This window comes from Malus domestica, chromosome 07 (genome assembly GCF_042453785.1).
Source record: "Malus domestica chromosome 07, GDT2T_hap1".
In the NCBI taxonomy this organism is placed as follows: Eukaryota; Viridiplantae; Streptophyta; class Magnoliopsida; order Rosales; family Rosaceae; genus Malus; species Malus domestica.
This window is the reverse complement of record NC_091667.1, coordinates 21,997,602-22,021,883: the sequence shown is the minus strand read 5'-3', so window position 1 is coordinate 22,021,883 and position 24,282 is coordinate 21,997,602. Positions and strand designations below refer to the sequence as shown.

Here is a 24,282-nt window from a genome sequence, read left to right as displayed (position 1 = left end):
CATCCAAAAAGTTTCACCCAAAAAGCTTCACCTAAAAAAGCTTCACCCAAAAAAAAAACTTCACCTCCAAAAAGCTTCACCCACAAAGCTTCACCTAAACAGCTTCATACAAAAAGCTTCACCCGAAAAGCTTCACCTCCAAAACTTCACCCAAAAAGCTTCGTCCAAAAAGTTTCACCAAAAAAGCTTCACCTAAAAAAGCTTCACCAAAAAAAAAAAAATTCACCTCCAAAAAGCTTCACCCAAACAGCTTCACCTAAAAAAGCTTCACCCACAAAGCTTCACCTAAACAGCTTCATCCAAAAAACTTCACCCAAAAAGCTTCATCCAAAAAGTTTCACCCAAAAAGCTTCACCTAAAAAAGCTTCACCCAAAAAAAAAAACTTCACCTCCAAAAAGCTTCACCCACAAAGCTTCACCTAAACAGCTTCATACAAAAAGCTTCACCCGAAAAGCTTCACCTCCAAAACTTCACCCAAAAAGCTTCGTCCAAAAAGTTTCACCAAAAAAGCTTCACCTAAAAAAGCTTCACCAAAAAAAAAAAAATTCACCTCCAAAAAGCTTCACCCAAACAGCTTCACCTAAAAAAGCTTCACCCACAAAGCTTCACCTAAACAGCTTCATCCAAAAAGCTTCACCCGAAAAGCTTCACCTCCAAAACTTCACCCAAAAAGCTTCATCCAAAAAGTTTCACCCAAAAAGCTTCACCTAAAAAAGTTTCACCCAAAAAAAACTTCACCTCCAAAAAGCTTCACCCAAACAGCTTCACCTAAAAAAGCTTCACCCACAAAGCTTCACCTAAAAAGCTTCACCCACACAGCTTCACCCAAAAAAACTTCACCCGAAAAGCTTCACTTAAAAAAGCTTCACCTACAAAGCTTCACCTAAAAAAGCTTCACCTACAAAGCTTCAACACAAAACCTTGCTCCAAATAAACAAATTTTGTTCACAAAACCCAAGATGCCCTTGAACTTGTACAAAAACACTTGGGTAAACATAAACATTTTTTGTTTTACACCCACAAGGGCCCAAAATTTTCCTTCTTATTTATTCACTTATATATGTTCCCAAACATATTATAATAGATCCAACAACAAGCCAAAGTCCCAAGTTTCATAATGGACAAAAGTACAAGCAATTCATCAATAATGAAGGTGCTACAAAACTTGGAATCTGCCCCAAAATAGAAATCCAACCCAAGAGACTTTTTCTCTCTCTCCCTCTTCCGCCTCCTTTCATCTATCAAATTTCTGCAACCTCTGCTCTTCTCCAATGGAGCTGAATTTTGGACACCCTATAGTTTTTGAGCATATGAACAACTTTCAAGAAGGAACCATTTCTGTTTGAGCGACGGAAATTAAAGTGTTGAAGCTCCAAACATGACAGTCGGATTCTTGCAGATTTCGAAGCTGCTGTGATGTTTCGAAGATCTGGAAATATTTAACCATTAGTTCATTCTGAATTTTTGATATGTTATGAAAGAGACGATGAGGAACAACTTCAATGAAGAAAGCATGCTGATCTGAACAATAGAAAATGGAGTTTCGAAGCTCACAACAAATCTGACGGGTTGACAGAAAAATAATAACCAGTCATTCATCATACCTGAATTTCTTGAGTTATACAGCTCCGAGGGATCTCAAATTTGGATATGTTGTAGTTCACAAGCTGAGGAACAACTTCAATGAAGAAAGCATGCTGATCTGAGCAAGAGAAAATAGAGTTTCAAAGCTCACAACAAATCTGACGGGTTGACAGAAAAATCATAACCAGTCATTCATCATACCTGAATTTCTTGAGTTATACAGCTCCGAGGGATCTCAAATTTGGATATGTTGTAGTTCACAAGCTGAGGAACAACTTCAATGAAGAAAGCATGCTGATCTGAGCAAGAGAAAATAGAGTTTCAAAGCTCACAACAAATCTGACGGGTTGACAGAAAAATCATAACCAGTCATTCATCATACCTGCATTTCTTGAGTTATACAGCTCCGAGGGATCTCAATTTTGGATATGTTGTAGTTCACAAGTTAAGGAACAACTTCGATGAAGAAAGTATGTTGATCTGAGCAAGAGAAAATGGAGTTTCGAAGCTCACAACAAGTCTGACAGGTTGACAGAAAAATGATGAACAGTCACTCATCATACCTGAATTTCTGGATTTGTACTGCTCCGATGGATCTCAAATTTGGATATGTTGTAGCTGACAAGGTGAGGAACAACTTCGATGAAGAAAGTATGTTGAGATGAACAAGAAAAAATGAAGTTTAGAAGCTCACAACAAGTCTGACGGGTTAACAGAAAATTGATGAACAGTTACTCATCATACCTGAATTTCTGGAGTTGTACTACTCCGATGGATCTCAAATTTGGAGATGTTGTAGTTCACAAGATAAGGAACAACTTTCATGAAGACGACTTTGCGATCTGAGCTATAGAGAATGGTGTTATCTTGCATCCACTCAGGCTGATTAGTGGAAACGAAAAGCAATTCCACCAAAGAAAAGATGAAAAAGAGAGAAAAGCTACTAATTGCACTTAATCTTGTCTAGTCAATAGCATGCAGCATCAAACACACAAAAGTTGGAAATATTTTTAGATAAGGCATATGCGAATGTGTGACATCGAAACAAGGATTCGTTACTTTGACAAATTAGTAACAAGCGAGACACCTCATTCGGCAACTCTCTTCGCCTGAAGACTTGGGGGACTCCCACCATATGCTACTGCACCTTAATACTCGGCAGTCTCACAACCACTCAGTGACTTGGATTTTTCAAGTCTCCAACCGAGAAGTTTTCCTCACTCGGGAAATTAAGGGAACACTACCTCAAACTACATGCTTCACTCACAAAGCTTCAACAATACAGGTTTCAACAAAAGCAAAAATTCAAAGAACTTTATGAATAAGGCTTTGGTATATTTAACACAATATATTGAAATGAAGCAAAGCTTATTTATTAATATTTTCGATAAGCCACAAATATGTACATATACATGAGTCAAAATAAACAAACAAAAGGGAGCCTTCACAAAGGTTGCTTAGGGGAAGTCTCAGCAGTCGGTAGAGCCCCAGAAAGAGAAAGCACCGGAGGGTGGTTATCCGGAGCCTCAGTACTTGACAAAACCCCAGAAGGAGGAGGCATTGGAGGTTCATCATTTGAAGCTTCATTACCAGGTACAGCCCCAGAGGACGAAGGCAATAAATGCCTTTGGAACAAACCCACAAACCGCTGATGATCAAGTAAAACCTTACCATCAGATTCCTTCATCTGGTCAAGCTTCCTCTTCATGTTTGTAGCATAGTCATGGGCGAGCCGGTGCAACTGCTTATTCTCATGCTTGAGCCCTCTAATCTCCTGTTTGAGACTCATCACTTCAGCAGCCAATGATTCAACTTGGCGGGTTCTAGCAAATAGGCGTTGGGCCATATTAGACACAGAACCTGCACACTGAACACTAAGAGCCAGAGAGTCCTTAACAGCCAACTCATCAGACCGTTTGGAAAGTAGTCTGTTATCTTTGGGAGTGAGAAGGTTCCTGGCCACCACTGCAGCGGTCATATCATTCTTCATCACATAATCCCCAACGGTAAGAGGACCAGTAGGTGATATGAAGGATGGGCGCCATATGTTGTCTGGAGAAGGCGTGGCTGTCTCTTCTCCAAGGTTCAAGTCAAAACGACGGTCGGAGGGTCCAGACATTTTCAAATGTGTTGAAGAGGGAAGAGGTCAGACAAATCAAGATCTTAGAAGTGCAAGAAATGAGCTTTTACTGGTAGAGATTCAAGTGTGCTGTGGAACTTAATGCCAGCCTCTATAAAAATCTGCACTCGACGGAGCTTCAGAAATCGAAGAGGCGTTTGCTTTCTCAAAAGCTGGGCTGCTCAGAGACCACGAGGGCCGATCTCAGAAATCGAAGAGGCGTTTGATTTTTCAAAAGCTGGGCTGCTCAGAGACCACGAGGGCCGATCTCAGAAATCGAAGAAGCACCTGCTTTTTCAGCCTCGTCAGCACCTGTCACATGCGCAATCAGCTTTGCGGAAATTACGGGCACTCTGTCGAAGATTTCTGGTGAAGTAGAAAGCACGTGAATCTTACTGTTCAATCACCGCTCTCCATATGCACCATCAACTCCTCGGGTACCACATATAACTTTATCAAAGATCTCTGACAAAGTTTAGGCACGAGAATTTCGAAGTTCCAGCTACCCTACTATTACCCATAAGGGTAAAGGAACAGCACCACTGCTTGACAACTGGAAAGTCCCTATGTGTGTCGACCTCCGTGTTTTGCGGCAAGACAGGTTGGCAAGAACGTCCAACCTTTACTCACATTCGAGAAAAGACTCCTAACATAATTACTTTCTCAAAAACCGGAGTAGCACCGCTTTCCGAATCTCGAGAGTCAGATCCTCGACGGGATTGCTTGTTCGAAAACCGAAGAGGCACAACTCTCAGAACTTCGAGAGCCAGATTTCCTTAGATAAAGCTTGTCTGTAATCTTCACACGTAACATCAGCTTTCCAGATACCACATACCACTTTTTCAAAGTGCTCTGACAAAATTAAAACACGTGAAGCTGGCAGCTCCCACTACATTGCTGTGACCAAGAAGGGTAAAGGAATATCATTACTACTTGTTATTGGGAAATCCCTATATACATTGACCTCCCTCCTCAACGGACAGGCAAACCTGCAAAAATGCTCAACCCTTTCTCGCATTCGAAAAGGCACCCTCAACATAACCTCTCGAAATACTCAGCTTTATTTCCCCCCGATAATACCTCAGCAAATAAGCCACACCAAGAACAAGAGTATCTCATATCATCAGGGTCGAAAGCAAGAGTATCCCATATCATGCTTTCTCCCTGTCTTTGTCTTTGTCCTTGTCCACACCTGCAGGACAAGGAGAAAGAGAGCAGTCAGTCGGAACCTGAAATCAAACCTCCAATTTGGAACTGACTGCCTGGAGCCTTTGCCTGGTTGCTTACTTAGCATTGCTCTCGAGTACTCATCCTCAACTGCTGTCAAGGTCACGAATTCCACCGGCAAATACCTCATGACAGTTGATCAGATATTGGCTCTTTACACTGAAGCTGCCAAGCATGGATGAGTCACTATGAAGGAATGTTCTGAATGACCATTTAAATGCAAAGGTTGCACACCACTTCTGCCATGCAAAAGATTGAAGCAGAAGGTTCAACGGTGAGCTGAAACAGATCACTACAGCACGACACCTTTCCATACCACATTCATTATTCCGTCAACAGCAAAAGTATCCCATATCATCAAGGTCGAACGTACTCTAGATTTGATGGACTTGTTTTGACCCTCAAATTTTTGAGTCGGCCTTATACTCTGAAGGGCACCAGAAAACCCTCCAGCACAGTTCAAGAATAAGCCTGTGGAAAGTTACTTCTTCAAAAGCAAAAGTATCTCATATCATCTCTTATCCATTTGCTTCTCCTTATCCTGGCAGTTGAATGAGAGACAAGGAGAAGGAGAACAATCAACCGGAAGCCGAAGTCAAACCTCTGATCCTGGGTTGCTTACTTGGAAGTTTGACTGCTTACCTTGTCTGTCACCTCTTTCGGCAGATCTCCTAGCTCGGCGACTTGGGGGACTCCTACTATAGGGTTTGTATCACACTTGACTAAGCCCGAAACTACAACTAAGCTTCAAGTGAAATTGATACATTACCTTGTGCGTCAACATCAGCTAAATACACCATTCCCGGATGGAGGAAAGGTACTTCCAGAGAAGGGCAGATGAAGATCAGACCACACTTCGGTACTTAGAAGTTTCGTGATTACTCAAGGGATTGGATCTTGCAAGTCCCCAACCGAGGAGTTTTCCTCACTCGGGAACTTAGGGGAGCACTGTTTGTACCATACTTGACCAATCCCGAAACTACCGAGCACCGGCCAACGCTATACTGTCAAGGACCCAGAAGAGTTCCCCTCCGACCAGGAGGCCAATCACTACTCGACACGTGTCAAGATTAGAAGCCAATCAGAGCGCAGCACGTGTCGACATCAAGAACCAATCATAACATGACACATGTCAATGTGACAAAGCTACAAGTTTTTCTATAAATATGGGTCATTCCCCCACAATATTGCCTAATGCCATTTGTGTTAAATCATTCACAAGAACTCACTAAATTGAGAGCTTGATCCTTTGTACTTGTGTAAGCCCTTCACTACTAATAAGAACTCCTCTACTTCGTGGACGTAGCCAATCTGGGTGAACCACGTACATCCTGTGTTTGCTTCTCTGTCTCTATTCATTTACGTACTTATCCTCACTAGTGACCGAAGCAACCAAGCGAAGGTCATAAAACCTGACACTTTCTGTTGTACCAAAGTCTTCGCTGATTTTGTGCATCAACAATATATATACACACACACACCATTGAACTTCATGGGATACGAATTATACGAAACTAATTTCAACAATCCAACCGTTAAACTTGTTTGTATATGCTTCGAGATCGCATCAGCAAAAAATTACAAAAAAAAAACATTCACAGATCAAGTAACTAGACAAAACTTTCCGACGGTTATAAACGAAAAATCTCGATTTAACGATTATTTTAACTCCGATTTTGATGATTTTTTACAGCTACACTCCTTGACCCTATATGAATACAATGAATGAATTCGATTTTCAATTTAAAATATTTACACTAGGGGATACCACAAAATCTTATGTTATACTTGATGAAAGTATGAATAAACTCTTAAGTGTTTGTGAATCTATTGTTTTGATGGGATACGCATTCTACAAAACTAGTTTCAACGATCGAACCGTCAAACATGTTTGTATATACTTCGAGATCGCATACGCCAAAAATTGCAAAAAATAAACATTCAGAGATCAAGTAACGAGACAAAACTTTTCGACAGTTATAAACGAAAAATCACGATTTAACGGTTATTTTAACTCCAATTTTGATAATTTTTTACAACTACACTCCTTGACCCTATATGAATACAATGAATGAATTCGATCTTCAATTTAAAATATTTACACTAGTGGATACCACAAAATCTTATGTTATACTTAATGAAAGTATGAATAAATTCTTAAGTGTTAGTGAATCTATTGTTTTGATGAGATACGCATTTTGTGAAACTAGTTTCAACGATCCAACCGTCAAACTTGTTTGTATATGCTTCGAGATCGCATACGCCAAAAATTGCAAAAAACAAGCATTCATAGATCAAGTAACAGGACAAAACTTTTCGACGGTTATAAACGAAAATCACGATTTAATGGTTATTTTAACTCCGATTTTGATGATTTTTTACATCTACACTCCTTGACCCTATATGAATACAATGAATGAATTCAATCTTCAATTTAAAATATTTACAGTAGTGGATACCACAAAATCTTATGTTATACTTAATGAAAGTATGAATAAATTCTTAAGTGTTAGTGAATCTATTGTTTTGATGAGATACGCATTTTGTGAAACTAGTTTCAACGATCGAACCGTCAAACATGTTTGTATATACTTCGAGATCGCATATGCCAAAAATTGCAAAAAACAAACATTCAGAGATCAAGTAACGGGACAAAACTTTTCGACGGTTATAAACAAAAAATCACGATTTAACGGTTATTTTAACTCCGATTTTGATGATTTTTTTACAGCTATACTCCTTGACCCTATAGAAATACAATGAATGAATTCGATCTTCAATTTAAAATATTTACACTAGTGGATACTACAAAATCTTATGTTATACTTGATGAAAGTATGAATAAAATCTTAAGTGTCAGTGAATCTATTGTTTTGATGGGATATGCATTCTACGAAACTAGTTTCAACGATCCAACCGTCAAACATGTTTGTAAATACTTCGAGATCGCATACGCCAAAAATTGCAAAAAACAAACATTCATAGATCAAGTAACAGGACAAAACTTTTCGACGGTTATAAACGAAAAATCACGATTTAATGGTTATTTTAACTCCGATTTTGATGATTTTTTACAGCTACACTCCTTGACCCTATATGAATACAATGAATGAATTCAATCTTCAATTTAAAATATTTACAGTAGTGGATACCACAAAATCTTATGTTATACTTGATGAAAGTATGAAAAAACTCTTAAGTGTTAGTGAATCTATTGTTTTGATGGAATACGCCTTCTATGAAACTAGTTTCAACGATCGAACCGTCAAACATGTTTGTATATACTTCGAGATCGCATATGCCAAAAATTGCAAAAAACAAACATTCAGAGATCAAGTAACGGGACAAAACTTTTCGACGGTTATAAACGAAAAATCATGATTTTACTGTTATTTTAACTCCGATTTTGAAACTTTTTTACAGCTACACTCCTTGACCTTATATGAATACAATGAATGAATTCGATCTTCAATTTAAAATATTTACACTAGTGGATACCACAAAATCTTATGTTATACTTAATGAAAATATGAATAAACTCTTAAGTGTTAGTGAATATATTGTTTTGATGAGATACGCATTTTGCAAAACTAGTTTCAACAATCCAACCGTCAAACTTGTTTGTATATGCTTCGAGATCGCATATGCCAAAAATTGCAAAAAACAAACATTCAGAGATCAAGTAACGGGACAAAACTTTTCGACGGTTATAAACAAAAAATCACGATTTAACGGTTATTTTAACTCCGATTTTGATGATTTTTTTACAGCTATACTCCTTGACCCTATAGAAATACAATGAATGAATTCGATCTTCAATTTAAAATATTTACACTAGTGGATACTACAAAATCTTATGTTATACTTGATGAAAGTATGAATAAAATCTTAAGTGTCAGTGAATCTATTGTTTTGATGGGATATGCATTCTACGAAACTAGTTTCAACGATCCAACCGTCAAACATGTTTGTATATACTTCGAGATTGCATATGCCAAAAATTGCAAAAAACAAACATTCAGAGATCAAGTAACGAGACAAAACTTTTCGACGGTTATAAACGAAAAATCACGATTTAACAGTTATTTTAACTCCGATTTTGATGATTTTTTACAGCTACACTCCTTGACCCTATATGAATACAATGAATGAATTCGATCTTCAACTTAAAATATTTACACTAGTGGATACCACAAAAATCTTATGTTATACTTAATGAAAGTAAGAATAAACTTTTAAGTGTTAGTGAATCTATTGTTTTGATGGGATACGCATTCTACGAAACTAGTTTCAACGATCCAACCGTCAAACTTTTTTGTATATACTTCGAGATCGCATACGCCAAAAATTGCAAAAAAAAAATATTTAAAGATTAAGTAACAGGACAAAACTTTTTGACGGTTATAAATGAAAAATCACAATTTAATGGTTATTTTAACTCCGATTTTGATGATTTTTTACAACTACACTCCTTGACCCTATATGAATACAATGAATGAATTCGATCTTCAATTTAAAATATTTACACTAGTAGATACCACAAAATCTTATGTTATACTTAATGAAAGTACGAATAAACACACTAGTGGGTCACTTTCATTAAGCTTTGAGTTCCATTGGCAAGGTTTAAACTTTTGAGAAAGGCTTCACAACCTTGAAAACAAAAACGCTTTCAATTTGTATATCCTTGCACATTTAATATTTGTAATAGATTAGTAGTGTATGGATGTATTTTTTATAAGGCTCTTATTTTCGAGTGTAGATGTAGTACTTAAACGACAAATGTGTTTTAATGTTTTGAAGTAATATTTATGTGACAATGTGTGGTATGTGCAAATTTAAGAATTTTTTTTTTCTTAACGGGTAATAACGGGTCGGGTCACTTTACCCGTTGGGTTAAGTGACCCGACCTGTTAAGGACCCGTTAAGATAACATGTGTGACACGACACGACCCGTTAAGATAACAGGTGTCACATGAAAAATACACGAACACGACTGACGCGACCCGTTTGCCAGGCCTAATCACCATAATCTAGAATAACCTCATGCGTTGAAACGGATAAGTGAGCGATGGTCGGATTCAAACTAGGGTCGCTAGTTGGTGCCATTTTCCTATTCCGGGGTTGTGAATCCTTTGAACCAAGGGGTTTGCCACGCTTCAAGGTTGAAGTTGATGATTGGCTAGCCGCCAATGTACTTTGCCGCGTAAAAGGTGCGGCCTCCCCACCTTCGGGGATGGTCCAACCTTCCTAGGCGGGTTGTTGACGTACGCAGGGTACATCTATCCTTGCAGGTGTGTTTGTAGCGGGTATATGTGATGTTGTCACCTTTGCTAGATCATTAAAAGCATCTGACATGCTTTGAGCAATGCTCTAAAAATCTATAATTTGGTGCACCTCAGTTTTTGACTGGGCAGTGTGGGGGTTTAAATGAGACATAGTGGGAGCATACCACGACAATTCGCGGTGTTCTACAAGAATGTTAGCATACTTATCTCCCCCTAACAATGAGAATATTGTCTCATCAAAGTGACAATCCGCAAAATGTGCGGTAAAGATATCTCCTGTCAAGGATTCTAAATAGCGAACAATTGGTGGCGAATCATAACCGACATAGATTCCCATTTTTCTCTGAGGACCCATTGTGATATGTAGTGGCAGCGCTATTAGCACATAAATGGCACACCCAAACATCCGTAAATGTGAGACGTCATGCTTGTATCCAGTGACCAATTGTAACGGTGAATGTGGTTGAGTAGCGGTGGGCCTCAGGTGGACCAACATAGCTACGTGTAATATTGCATAGCCCTAGGTAGATATCGGCAGTTTGGTTCTCATAACCAAAGTCTGAGCTATCAATTGAAGGCTCTTTATGAAAGCTTCTTCCATGCTATTTTGGGTGTGAACATGGGGTACAAGATGTTCCACATCAATCCCTACTGACATGCAATAATCGTCAAAAGTTTGTGAAGTAAACTCTCTAGCGTTATCCAGTCAAATCGACTTAATCAGATAATCAGGGTGGTGAACCCTTAGCTTAATGATTTGAGCTAGGAGTTTAGCAAAAGCAGCGTTGCGTGTGGACAGCAGGCAAACATGTAGCCTTGGTGTTGATGCATCAACTAACACCATAAAGTATCTAAATAGTCCGCAAGTTGGTTGGATAAGTCCACAAATGTCTCATTGAATCCTCTGAAGAAACTTATGGGGGTCGTGAATAATCTTTGTATGTGAGGGTTGAGTATTCAACTTCCCTAAAGAACATGCTTTGCTTGGTAGGAGTCCAAGATAGGGATGTAACCAATGCCTATGAGATGATTTGAAGATACATCACATCATGTCACGTCTAGGATGTCCCAAACAGTCATGCCAAAACAATAAAGTGTCCTGGAACTCAAGCATATGGCCGGCCACACTGTGGGCTTCTATGCCGCGAATGTTTGTGATGTACAACCCACTCAGCAGACGTTCTAACTTCTCGTGAATACGTTTCTAGCCATATTCATACGAAATGATATAAAGAAATTCAGAACCATTATCTTCAGTGGTTTTAATATGATATTGATTATCTCGAACATCTCTAAAACTCATCAACGTTCTTCCAGAACATGGAGAATAAAGTGCCTCTTTAATGGTTAAGATAATACCATTGGACAACATGATACGGGCCTTTCCGTATCCTTCAATTATGTTGGATGGGTATGAGAAAGTTGTCAAATGAGCTTTCTTGGGTATTAAGTTAGTAAAATAATGTTGTTCATGCAAGATGGTGTGCGTGGTTACATTATCTACCAGACAACTAGCTTCCCCACTAGACATACCTAGAAATAAATTGATTGAATTGGTCACATGCCTAGAAATATAAGTCCATTCATTCAATTAAGCAATTCAAGAAAATAAAATCCATTCAAATAACAATCCATAATTCAAAACAAACCAAAACCAAACAAATGATTCAAAATACTTAGAAAAATAGTTCAAAATTAAACCATAAACCTAGAAAAATAGGGGGGAAAGGGCCGGCCACTCCTAGTCGGTTCGGCCATTAAGGGTAAACAACCTAAAAACATGTCTAATTTATTCATCCATAGGAGATGACACCTCCTGAAAATTCGATATCTCCATTGATGTAGTTGCATCTTCCGGATGATCCACATATGCAAAGTTAGATTCACGATGGGAATGATACTTGGCAATAGCCTCAGGGGAAGCTCGGCATACATGTGACTAATGATCCCTTGAACACAACAGTAACACATTTCCTCCCTTAGGTGCGGCACTCTATTGACCATAAGCCATTGCCACATCCACGATGATTCTTTCGTCGTTTATGGTTGCTAGAATTGGTCGCATGCGCTTCAGGTGCGACATTTCAAGCCAGTCGGTCGATCTTGATGATTCTTCATCAAAATCTAGTTTTTCTTTTCAACAAGAAGTAAAATATAGATCAAATACAAAAACTTGGTGAATTTCTGTGCCCTATATTGTTGCTGCAGGACAATATTGGTGGCATGGAAGGTCGGATAGGTATTCTCCAGGAGATCTGATTCGGTTAGTTCCACTTTGCAGAATTTCAACAGTGAACGGATTCTACAAACTTCAGAGTTGTATTTATTCAGGGACTTAAAGTCCTGGAAGCGAGGGTGTTGCCAATCGTGTCTTGCTTTAGGCAAGTATGTGTCTTTTGATGATCAAAATGGTCGGCCAGAGCAAGCCAGATCGTGCGTGGGTCCACCTCAGCGAGGTACTCGGTTTGCAGTGCATCATGGATATGTCTTCGAATGAAAATCATTGCATTAGCCTTCTGAGCTTCGTCGACATGTTTGTTGGTGACGGGTGCCTCGATAGTGGCTCTAATACCCTTTGCAGTAAGATGGAGCTTCATGTCTTGAACCCATTTCAGATAGTTTCTTTTGAAGACTTCTAGAGCGGAGAAATCGAGCTTGTTCAAGTTCGACATGTCCTTAAAACGGAGGGAAAAAACGTGATTAGTCATATGGTAAGCCATAGACATATATCATAGAACATACAGGTTCTACATACATGTATTGGTTTAATTTATGCATGAAAACTATAGGTTTCATGTGGTATGTTTTGAATGAAAACTTCAGGTTTCAAAAGCACTAAATTTGAAACTGCAGGTTCAATTTAGTTTTATGAACAATTAGCTCATAATGAGAGGTTCCTACAAGAAACACAAAATAAAATATACTAATTTAAATATAGTGGGTTTAAGTTTCTTCGGGAACTCAAGTGTGAGAGCTTCGTTACTACAAAAGTATGTCAACGGTTCAAAATATAAAAATAAATTATTGAATCGTTAATGTCCAAAAGTGATCTTCTGGTCAATAATTTTGGATTCATTATTAGATTAATGGACTTCAGGTCATTTTTAATTAATTCAATAAATCAGGCCATATAGGGTTGATTGTAGAAGCAAAAAATAAGGTTGGATGCCATGAGCAAAAGAGCTTGGGTTGGTTGCAATAGCAGGCCGCTAGTTCAAGTGGGTAAGCCCAGTCGTGAAGGCTAGTGTGTTGGGCCGAATGGGGTGGCACAGTTTCAGGCTTAACAGATTACTGGTCTGTAGGTTCGCGTAGGAAGGCAAACCCAGCAAAACTGGCTTGTGGCTTTGGGTTACACGAGGCCCAGCCGAGGCTGGAGCCGAGTCCAATGGGCTGTGGCGTAGGCCTTGCAACCAAAAAGGCTACGACATGTAGGCCGGGGCAAGGGGAACGAAGCCTAGTGGGCTAGGGACTCGTTGGACGTCGAGCCAAAGGCTGCTGGCTTTTGGTTTTGTGTGAATGAATTATAGGTCCATCAGTCAGATCAGGCCCTAGGGCCTTGAGATGTCTGGGTTAGTGCAGCAAACCCAAATGGTGCTGTCGTGTGATCCACTCGACTGGGCTTCAGGCCATCGGTGGTCCATGGTGCCACGGTGGGTGCTTCAATATATATATATATATATATATATATATATTGACAAAATATATAAACATAATATATATATATATATATATATATTGTAAGGAAAATATTAACATACATCACACTACCAACTAGAGAGGCATAAGACTTGTCTTTCATAACTTGGATGTCATGATCAGTCACGGGACTTTGTAAAAGAGAAAACTTGTCACCTTTGGCAATGGTAACATCACCACCACTGGAATTCTCCATATTAAACCTTTTGAGAACTCAATCAATGTAATTCTTTTGAGATAACCCCAACGTTCTCTTCATCATATCCCTTATAATCTCAATGCCTAAAACATAGTAGGCCTTACCCCAATTATTTCATATCAAAACTATTGGACACATTTTCTTAGTCTCATTTAACAACTGCATATTTGAACTTGCCAATAGTATATCATCAACATAAAGAACCATAAATATGAAATGGGACTTATGCTGCTTCATGTAAATGCAGTTATCAATCTTGTTTTCCACAAAACCAAATGATTACGCAACTTGATCAAACCTTATATGCCATTGCCTAGAAGCCTGTTTTAGTCCATAAATAGACTTGTTGAATTTACATACCTGATTCTCTTTCCCCCTTTCAACAAATCCTGGTGGCTACTTCATGTAGATGTCCTCATTAGGACTCCTATTGATAAATGTAGTTTTAACATCCATTTGGTGCAACTCTAGATTAAAATGAACCATGAGGGCCATGATAACTTGAAATGAATCTTTGGTAGACAGAGGGGAAAAAGTTTTAGTATAATCAACACATTCCCTTTGTGTAAAACCTTTAGCCACAAGTTGGGCCTTAAACCTTTCAACTTTTCATTGTGCATCATGTTTTGTTTTAAACACCCATTTGCAGCCAATTGGTTTAAGGATGAGAGAACCTTCAACCAAAGACCAAACATCATTCTTTGCCATTGAATCCAGTTCGTCTACCATTGTAGCTTTCCAAAGAGCACTTTGTGAACTCTCTGTTTATACCATATTTAGGGCCTCGTATTTAGATCTCGTACAAATATTCGGGGGACTTAAATGTAATTATGTGATAAAGGAAAGGGCAAATATGTAATAAGTGAGAAGTCCTTATTCTATAAAAGGACCTTTCACCCTCACAATTGGAGAATGCCAACTCTTAGGCCTGAAGCCCCCTCACCCTCTCACATCCCCTCTCACATTACAGAGGTTCTCTCCCTCACAATCCTCTTAGAAATACATAATCAATGTGGACGTAGCCTAAACCTTGGGGTGAACCACTATACATCTTGTGTTATTTACATTACTTGCAGATTCACGGTAGGATTTATGTTGTACCAAGACCTCCGGTATTGTGCATCAACACTCTCAATTGCTTATTTATAAGTCACCAGATCGTCATGGTCACCTATGTCATATTCAACTTCTTGCAGATAACACAAATAATCACTAGGGAGGGCAGATTTCTTGTTTCTTGTGGATTTCCTCAACATAGGTGGAGGGTCGTGGGAAGAAATGGCTAGTGTTTCCGTCACTATTATTGGTGGATGTGAAATAGTCGAAGGTTCCAATTCACCAACATTTTGAGATGTAGAAGCCACTGTTTCAAATTCATTAGGGAGATCACGAACTGATGATGAAACTGGAATTGCAGCACTATACATTGACAATGGAATAGTGACTGAATTAAGTAATGGTTGAGTTGGTGACTATTTCTTCTCCTCAAATACATATGATTGCCTCGATTGTGAATGAGGCAAACCAAAATCTTCTATAAATTTTGCATTGTTGCTATCAACCAACCTTGTATGTGAATATGGGCAATAGAACTTAAAGCCCTTCGACTTTTCAGAATATCCAACAAAGAAACAACTTGTAGTCTTCAAGTCCAGCCTATTTTCATTAAGATTGTACAATTGTGCCTCACAAGTGCATCCCCAAGTGTGAAAATGATTGAAACTCGGTTTTGTCCTTGTCTAAGCCTCCAATGGAGTGGTTTTCATTGCCTTAGTTGGTACTCTATTCAATATGTAGTTAGCTGTTTTGATAGCTTCCCTCCCCCCGCCCCCCCAAAAAAATAAGGCAACTGAGAATGTGACAACATACTTCGAACCATGTCATTCAAGGTTTGATTCCTCATTTCTGCAACTTCGTTTTGAGATGGGGTTCCAGGCGTGGTGTACTCTACTATTATCCTTTCTTGTTGTAAAAACAGTGCAAATGGACCTTTGTGTTGTCCACTTTCAGTATATCTGCCAAAAAAATTCCCTTCCACGATCTGATCTCACAATATTTATTTTCTTATTAATTTTTTTTCAAGTTTGAAAATTTTAAAACAGTTAAGAACTTGGGATTTTTCTGAAATTAAATATAGATATGTAGATCTTGAAAAATCATCAATGAAGAGAACAAAGTAAGAATTTCCACATATTTTCTTGTTGGAAATGGTCCACACACATCAGTGTGGATAATCTCTAAGAGATCATTACATCTATTGGCTTTCGACTTCTTGGTTGAATTTGTCATTTTTCCTTCATAACAGTCTATGCAATTCTCAAGTTCATTAAGTTCAAGTTTTGACAAAACACCTTCTTTCATTAATCTTATCATCATCTCTTTCGAAATGTGCCCAAGTCTTCTATGCCAAAGCATGGAAGAAGTTTAATTAGTGAGCAATTTTTTGATGCAGAGTGTTCAATATTAAGACATTCATGAAAGTAAGTGCACTGAATTTGCCAAATATCACCATTGAGAAATGCATATCCAAGGAGATTGTCAAACTGATTTTTAAAGAAAAACTGAATTTGATTGTCATTACCAACATAAGAAAAACCATCTTTTAATAATTTTCTTTGGAGGAAAAGAAGAACCTGGATTTTGTGCAAATGGCTTGGAGCCTTTGTAGTTGGAACTATGGTAGCTTGCAGGCATCTTTCCATTCATATTCCCAACATGGACAAGATGGATAGTATCATGCTTAGCATTCTTCATCATTTCCTCTTCTTGGCAGCAAATGGCAATCAATTCATTTATATCCCAGGTCTCATTTTGAGTGTTGTAACTCACTTCGATCTGCTTATAATCATTCGACTGTGAGAACAATGCCATGTGAACTAAGAACTGATATGTTATTCCTATGTCCATGGCATTAAGCTTGTTGGAAAGATTAACAAGCTTGAGCAGGTGCTCCTTGACGCTTCCAACTCCATCATACTTGGCATTGATGAGTTCTAAGAGATACATTCTAGTTTCAACCTTGTCAAACCTTTTGAATTTCTCCTCGATCTTTTCCATGTAATCCTTAGCCAAATCACAAGATGAAATCCCTCCTCTAATGTGATCTTCCATGGCATTTTGCATTATGAGAATGGACATTTGATTAGCCCTTTCCCACTTAGCAAAACTATCCATTTGCAGCGATGTGCTTTCTTCAGTGATTGCAGTTGGTTGAGGTAACCTGAAAGCTAGGTCAAACTCCAACATCCCCAAATGAATTTCAATCTTCTGCTTCCAAGCTTTGAAATTGTTTCCATTCAGTTTCTCTATGTTGATAAGACTCAACATATTGGAATCTGCATTATGATTCATAAGTTAGTGACATGGTGTCACTCAAAATCTATAGAACCAATTACACCTTTAGGTAAGAAATTGTCTATATAGCAACATTAGGTTTCTTATTTTGTATAGCCAAGCACAAAATTATGTAACACTATATAAATACCACACCTTTAGGCAAGAAGATTTACATGCACTTTGTTTGTACCATACTTAGGGCCTCCGTATTTAGATCTCATATAAATACTCGGGGGACTCAAATGTAGTTATGTAATAAAGGAAGGGGCAAATATGTAATAAGTGAGGAGCCCTTATTCTATAAAAGGACTCCTCACTCTCCTTATTAGGAGAGGCTAATTTCTAGGCCATGAGGATCCTCACACTTTCTCCCTCACAATCCTTTCAAGAAATACAATATCAGTGTGGACATAGCCTAAACCTTGGGGTGAACCACGATACATCTTATGTTCTTTACTTTCATGCATATTCACGGTCGGATTTACGTTGTTCCAAGACCCCTTCGATTTTGTGCATCAACATTTGGCGCCGTTTGTGGGAAACGATACTAAAAGTTGTGTCGGTTCTCTTTCATTTTTTCACCTCCACCGTGAATTTGCAAAATCAAGAAAACCCATGATTTCCGCTCCAGCTTCCCATCATGGCAACAGCTACGAACAAGCTTCACAATTCTCAGATATACATATCTCTCTCTCTCTTTCTTTCTGTAGAAATGCTCTCCTCATCTCTCCTCCTGTCCAAATCCAATCTCTTCTGGCCCATCCTCAACTCCACACCCATGTAGCTTCATCTCATCCACAGTAACAAAACCCAGATATCCCATGTATCTGGAACAATGGAAGGTACACTATTTCCATCTCGACCTGTATATGTCATCCCAGCAAACAGACCAACGCAGCCAAACTCTTCTGTGAAATTCAACTTAATGATGCTGCCACCGCCTCCTTAGTCGCGAGCTCTACCGTTTCCTATAGACTCTCTCCTGCAGCACCTTTTGAGTCTTTCCTCGCCTCCCAACATTCCTCACAAGCTCAAGCCTTTAAACCCACCTCACCAAACCAATGGCAGTTCAATTTCTCTTCAAATTTTGGTGGATTCGACCTCCAAACAGCATCAAATGAAGAAACCCACCTTAGTTTTGGCCCCAAATTTCGAGGACGACGCGAGAGTTGTGAACAAAATCTTCCACCTCGCAGCTCAGATCAGATAAGAAGCAGGCAGAAACAGATTCGCGTAGATCGCCATGGATTCAGCTGCTCGAAGGAGTGGCGGAGACCTCTTCGAAAGTCTATACAGGGTCATCATGCGCCGTAACTCCATCTACGTCACCTTCGTCATCGCTGGAGCCTTCCTTGGCGAGCGGGCTGTAGATTATGGAGTTCATAAGCTGTGGGAGTACAATAATGTTAGGAAACGATATGAAGATATTTCAGTTCTGGGGACAAAGCAATCGGAAGAATGAGATTATAGATGCTTCTCTTTGACCGTTATAAAGTTCTCATAATCGAAGGTTGGAGCATGCAATTATGCTTTAGGAACACTCTTGCACTCGGTAGGGTTAAAACCACCTACAGATGTTCCATTAGAACCACTCAGCCGAACCCCCAACTTACAACGGATTTACGGACTGCCCTTGATTTTTTTAAATAACTTGTTGATGAGTCTAAGTTGGAAATGCGTGGCCCAAGTTCCCTCGGAAACTCTGCTGATAGCAACCAGAAGGAAGGTTGGCGTTTGGAAGGATCTGATGACAAAAAAGATTGGAGGCGGCCAGCCACTGAAAGTGAAAATAGCCGTCGTTGGTTTGAATAGGAAAGAGAAACTAGCTTGCTTGGTGGTAGACGAGACCGAAGGAAACCAGAACGCCGTGTCGACAATGTTCCAGTGAGAGACACAACTGACAATAGGCCACTGCCTGCATCTGAAAGGTGGCATGATGGCCATACCTTTGCACATGAAGCATGACGTGATAGCAAATGGTCATTGAGGTGGGGTCCTGAAGATAAAGAAATGGAGTGGGAGAAACAAAAGCAGAAAAGAAAAGAGGAAAGCAAAAGTGGAATAAAGGTAAAATGGAAAGAAAGAAAAGCACTCTGATGGGGTTTTTACAGCTGGAGTACACCAGCTTGTGTTTAAACAGCAGAAAAAGAAAAAGGAGGAGGCATATATACCAAAGCTGCTTATGTCGGTGCAAATCTTGTCAGCAAGGTTGAAAGAAATATTCCTGAGGATGACCCAAGAAACCTAGCTATGATAGTTGATAATGTCAGAGACAATGTTGGAGATATAACTGGTATGGGATTTGATCTTTTTGGATCCTATGCTGAGCATTGAATTGCCCGCGCACTTCCTCAACCAATACGGAAGCGTTGTCTGCCATCTGCTAAAAGGGAAAAGAGAAAGCACAAGAGAAAGCAAAAGTAAGGAATAAACACCCCACCAGAATGATGTGATTTACTTTTCTTGTTTTTGTATGATGTGATTTATTTTTCTTATCTTTAAGAGACATCTGTATAAACCCCATCAGAGGGTAATAATAATAAAAAAAAATGTCAAGCCCAAAATAATGGATGAAATGTTATGTGGAGGGCAAAGACCCATATGCCCAAAAGAGCCAAGCCCTTTATTATCACCAACCAGGTGATCAAAAGTACGTCCAGTACTTCAAACTTATTCGGCACCCTGCTGCTATTATCACCAACCAGGTGATCAAAAGTACGCTTAGTACTCCAAAAAATTTATTCGGCACCCTACCGCTATTATCACCAACCAGGTGATCAAAAGTACGCCTAGTACTCCAAAAAATTATACATGAGGATCACTCATGTCAATAATACATAAACATTCATGAGCATCGCCCATGTCAATCATACATAAACATTCATGAACATCATTCATGTCAACATTCATGAGCATCACTCATATAAACATTCATGAGCATCACTCATGTCAATCAGCTTCAAAAGCTTCATTTACAGAGCTCTAGCTTCAAAAGCTTCATTTACAAAAGCTCTAGCTTCAAAAGCTTTATTTATAGAGCTCCAGCTTTGAAAGCATCATTTACAGAGCTCTAGCTTCAAAAGCATCATTTACAGAGTTCTAACTTCAAAAGTTTCATTTACAAAAGCTTTAGCTTCAAAAGCTTCATTTATAGAGCTTCAGCTTCGAAAGCTTCCTTTATAGAGCTCCAACTTCAAAAGCTTCATTTACAAAAGCTCCAACTTCGAAAGCTTCATTTACAGAGCTCTAACTTCAAAGCTTCACCTACAAAGCTTTAGTGCAGGGTATACAAATACCGCCTTCGAACAACCGCCACTTCGGCCCATACATGGATTCAATTTAAAGTCTCCAGCCAACAGACTCTATTGACCGAAGACTTGGGGGACTACATTATGTACCATATATTAGGCCTCAACTGGGCCTCATGAAAAATACTTGGGGGATTTAGCCCATTATTTATGTATTGAGGAACGAACCCTTATTTTATAAAAGGGACTCCCTCACTTTCATTAGAGAGCACCCATTATTCATGTACTGAGGAGCGAGCCCTTATTTTATAAAAAGGGACTCCCTCACCTTCATTAGAGAGTATCGCCGCGAGCATCACTCCAAACCCATTATTCATGTACTAAGGAGCGAGCCCTTATCCTATAAAAGTGACCCCCTTACCATCATTAGAGAGCATCACCACCTACTGAGCAATCGCCTCGCCGCGAGCATCAACTCTAGCCCATCATTTATGTATTGAGGAGCGAGCCCTTATTTTATAAAAGGGAATCTCTCACCTTCAACGCCACAAGCCGAGCCAACCAAGGCAACATAAGCCACAAGCAGAGTAGCTTCGCAACATGTGCTACTTCTAGTTGAGCATCATTTCACTTTGAGCACCGCTTCATATCAAGTATTAGTTCAAGACGACATCTAGTTATTTCGGCCCACACATGGACTGAATTTTAAGTCTCCATCCAAAAGACTCTCTTGACTGAAAACTTGGGGGACTACTGTTTGTACCATACTTAGGGCCTCCGTATTTAGATCTCGTATAAATACTCGGGGGACTCAAATATAATTATGTAATAAAGGAAGGGGCAAATATGTAATAAGTGAGGAGCCCTTATTCTATAAAAGGACTCCGGCTCACTCTCCTCATTAGGAGAGGCCAATTCCTAGGCCATGAGGATCCTCATACTCTCTCCCTCACAATCCTTTCAAGAAATACAATATCAGTGTGGACGTAGCCCAAACCTTGGGGTGAACCACGATACATCTTGTGTTCTTTACTTTCATGCAGATTCACGGTCGGATTTACGTTGTTCCAAGACCCCTCCGGTTTTGTGCATCAACACACTACATGTTTTTATAACTGACAATACAATGGTTTATAACCGACCTAGTAGAGTCATTCTTTGGAAATATTATATAAACCACAAACTGATCATCATTATTGAAATCATATGAGAAAAAGAATAAATAAAACACTTTGGTGATTCATTTAAACATCAAATGATTTCATAAAATTACAAAAAAAAAAAAAAAAAAAAAATTGTAGAAGGACCCAACGCTAATTTTCCAAATTGTTTGTCTGTGCTCTGATTTGGGCTTATGATATCTTTCCGAAAAGAGAACGACACTATGAAGATCAAAATTTCCAGTGCTTTTTGGGGGTTTTGAATATTTAGGGTCCCAGTATTTATGTTCTTGAAGGAAATGATCAAATTCTTCGTAAATCTATTATTTAGGTCAATAATTTGGTTTTGGCCCTATCGATTCTACAACTATGTCATGCATGTTATGTAGGCAAGAGCATTTTAACCAAGGAAACTAGTGTGGAATCTCATACAGAAGGAAGCATATTGTATTATATATGAATCATGAACCCCCAACATAGAAGCATAGTAAAAAATTGAAGGCAGCGGAATACATAGTGCAGAAACTGAATTCATACATAATTAAGCATATTGCAGCTGAAATATGTAGGTAAAAACCAATAAATTCCAAACGAAATTAATACTTGAATTGGTGGCTGTGATACCACATGTAAACCTTTATTAATCATCATTCAGAGATCATAACAATCAAACAATTAATCTACGTTTTCACAACTTTGTGTATATAGTAGTAAACCCTAAATGGAGAAGCTATTATGGGACTTACTTGCAGTGGAAGACATCACAATTTTGATGAATGTTTGATCTTCACTTCTCTGAAATCCTTTAGCGTTAAGTGCTCTCAATAGGACTAGCAATCATAAGATAAAGACGTTGATTTGAGAAGAGGGATCAAGCCACTTATACGACAACTGCTTTTCCTATCGTAGAGACAATTACCATCAGTTTTTAATAGTTAGTAACTAACTCTAATTCTAAGAATTAATTATATTAGTTCACTTGATTAAACCATGTGTTAAGTCTTAATATATCATAATCCTTTATTTACTTCTTGTGTGACATACCAAAATAAATAGTTTGATCAACTTACATATGAAAAACTCTTACACCCACTTCCTTTCCACAAAGAAATTCAGCAAAACTTTCATAGACTGCGCAATAAACCATGCGAAAACCCCAAAACGAAGGTCGGATTGGCATCCAATTATGCCACAAAAGGACTAATTTTCACCTTGGCATTGGTCGTCGCACTTAGCAGAGCCACCCCAATCCCGCTATTGTGTAAAAAATCATTGCTTTTTGCTTCCACGAAACTCTCTGGCCCCCTGTAAGCTTGTAGGAAAGAAACTCGCTTTTGGGTCCGTGAGGAGGCCAAGACTCTGATGCTTTGGAGGACCGGGACCAAAACCCAAATGAGATTTAGGGGAAAATTAAGAGAATCCCATTTGAGTTTTGGTATCTTAGATTGGAAGACAGTCTGTGAGAGCATGAGATTGAAGACGTTGAAGTTATGAGTTTTCTAGATGGAGAGAGTCTGAAGAAGGAGGACGAGGAGGTTGCTGGGGCATTGGTGGTGGGAAAGGGGTTGAGATTGAAAAAAGTGAGTTTGTGTTTCGTTACAGCTGTGTCCATGAGAAGATTTGGGTTGCAGTTAACATTTCAGAGAGAGAGAGAGAGAGATGATGTGAAAAAGTGCGAGAAAGTGGAAGCAGAGTCGTGAATGACTAGTGAATTTATATGGGATAAGATTTATGGCGGAGAAGAAGTCGGTTGGGTAGATTTTATGGTATTGTCGTTGGACATCCAAATGAGGAAGGAATATGCTAGAGAGAGAGTCCAAGTACCTTTTTCCTTTTCTAGTTTTTGGACATTTTGGAAATTGATACATGAATGTTCCGCACTTCATTCTTGTCGAATGACACAAATTAACAAGGAGTGTGAGAAGTAAAAAGGGGTGTGCGAATAGACACCTATTGCAAAATGGGCAATATATGTGTTCATATGTGCACTCAATTATTATAGCATCTCTAATGGTTTGACTATATTTCTTCATAGTGTGGGATTATAATTTTCAATCTCTAGTAGTGCATGAGTTACTTTTTGTTGGGACTGGGTTAAACCTTATAATAGGCTAGTAATAATGTAGTTTAAATTCGCTTTTGGCAAGAATCGAACCCAATACCTCTCACTTACAAGGGAAGAAGAATACCACTAGACTGTAGCACTAAGTGGCAGTGCATGAGTTGGTTTTAACCCTCTTTATATTACATTTCATGGCTTAATTGTTGGAAGTGCATGATATTTGATGTACGATGCCTCGCTGAAGCAAAACCAGTGCACCAGCCCAATCAGTTTGTACACGGTGGACCCCCAACACAATGTCAGAAAGGGAGGTTACATTTGGCAAGCCCTTAGGAATTGGCATATAATTTTTTTGGAGATTC

General features: G+C 38.9%; 2 protein-coding genes and 1 long non-coding RNA gene across 5 annotated transcripts; 1 reads left to right on the top strand and 2 right to left on the bottom strand.

Annotated features, from left to right (window-relative positions):
• Positions 1-1,025: 1,025 nt before the first annotated feature.
• Positions 1,026-2,620, bottom strand: LOC139197415 (uncharacterized). Of its 2 annotated transcripts, none has more exons than XR_011582794.1 (6): positions 2,330-2,620; positions 2,149-2,222; positions 1,968-2,065; positions 1,787-1,884; positions 1,606-1,703; positions 1,026-1,430 (listed from the first exon to the last, which is right to left on the bottom strand). It is a non-coding gene; the product is annotated as an uncharacterized lncRNA (long non-coding RNA). The 2 variants fall into 2 exon arrangements; XR_011582795.1 differs by having other exon boundaries at positions 2,149-2,203; positions 2,330-2,570.
• A 9,772-nt stretch (positions 2,621-12,392) lies between these two features.
• Positions 12,393-23,596, bottom strand: LOC139197556 (uncharacterized). 2 transcript variants are annotated; one of them, XR_011583037.1, is made up of 3 exons: positions 22,929-23,596; positions 22,605-22,758; positions 12,393-12,894 (listed from the first exon to the last, which is right to left on the bottom strand). XR_011583037.1 is itself a non-coding variant. In XM_070825246.1 (3 exons), the coding sequence occupies exons 2-3, from the start codon at positions 22,618-22,620 to the stop codon at positions 16,692-16,694; spliced, it is 774 nt and encodes a 257-aa protein (XP_070681347.1). In that variant the 5' UTR covers positions 22,621-22,758; positions 22,929-23,596; the 3' UTR covers positions 16,609-16,691. The 2 variants fall into 2 exon arrangements, 1 of the variants encoding a protein (XP_070681347.1); XM_070825246.1 differs by lacking the exon at positions 12,393-12,894 and adding an exon at positions 16,609-17,449.
• On the top strand, positions 18,611-19,000 carry LOC114825786 (cytochrome b-c1 complex subunit 9, mitochondrial-like). The gene has a single exon (XM_029104803.2). The coding sequence runs from the start codon at positions 18,694-18,696 to the stop codon at positions 18,910-18,912; it is 219 nt and encodes a 72-aa protein (XP_028960636.1). The 5' UTR covers positions 18,611-18,693; the 3' UTR covers positions 18,913-19,000.
• Positions 23,597-24,282: the final 686 nt, after the last annotated feature.

Bases quoted from the DNA above. Each gene is read 5' to 3' on its own strand.
- LOC114825786 (XM_029104803.2), top strand. From the start codon at position 18,694: ATGGATTCAGCTGCTCGAAGGAGTGGCGGAGACCTCTTCGAAAGTCTA.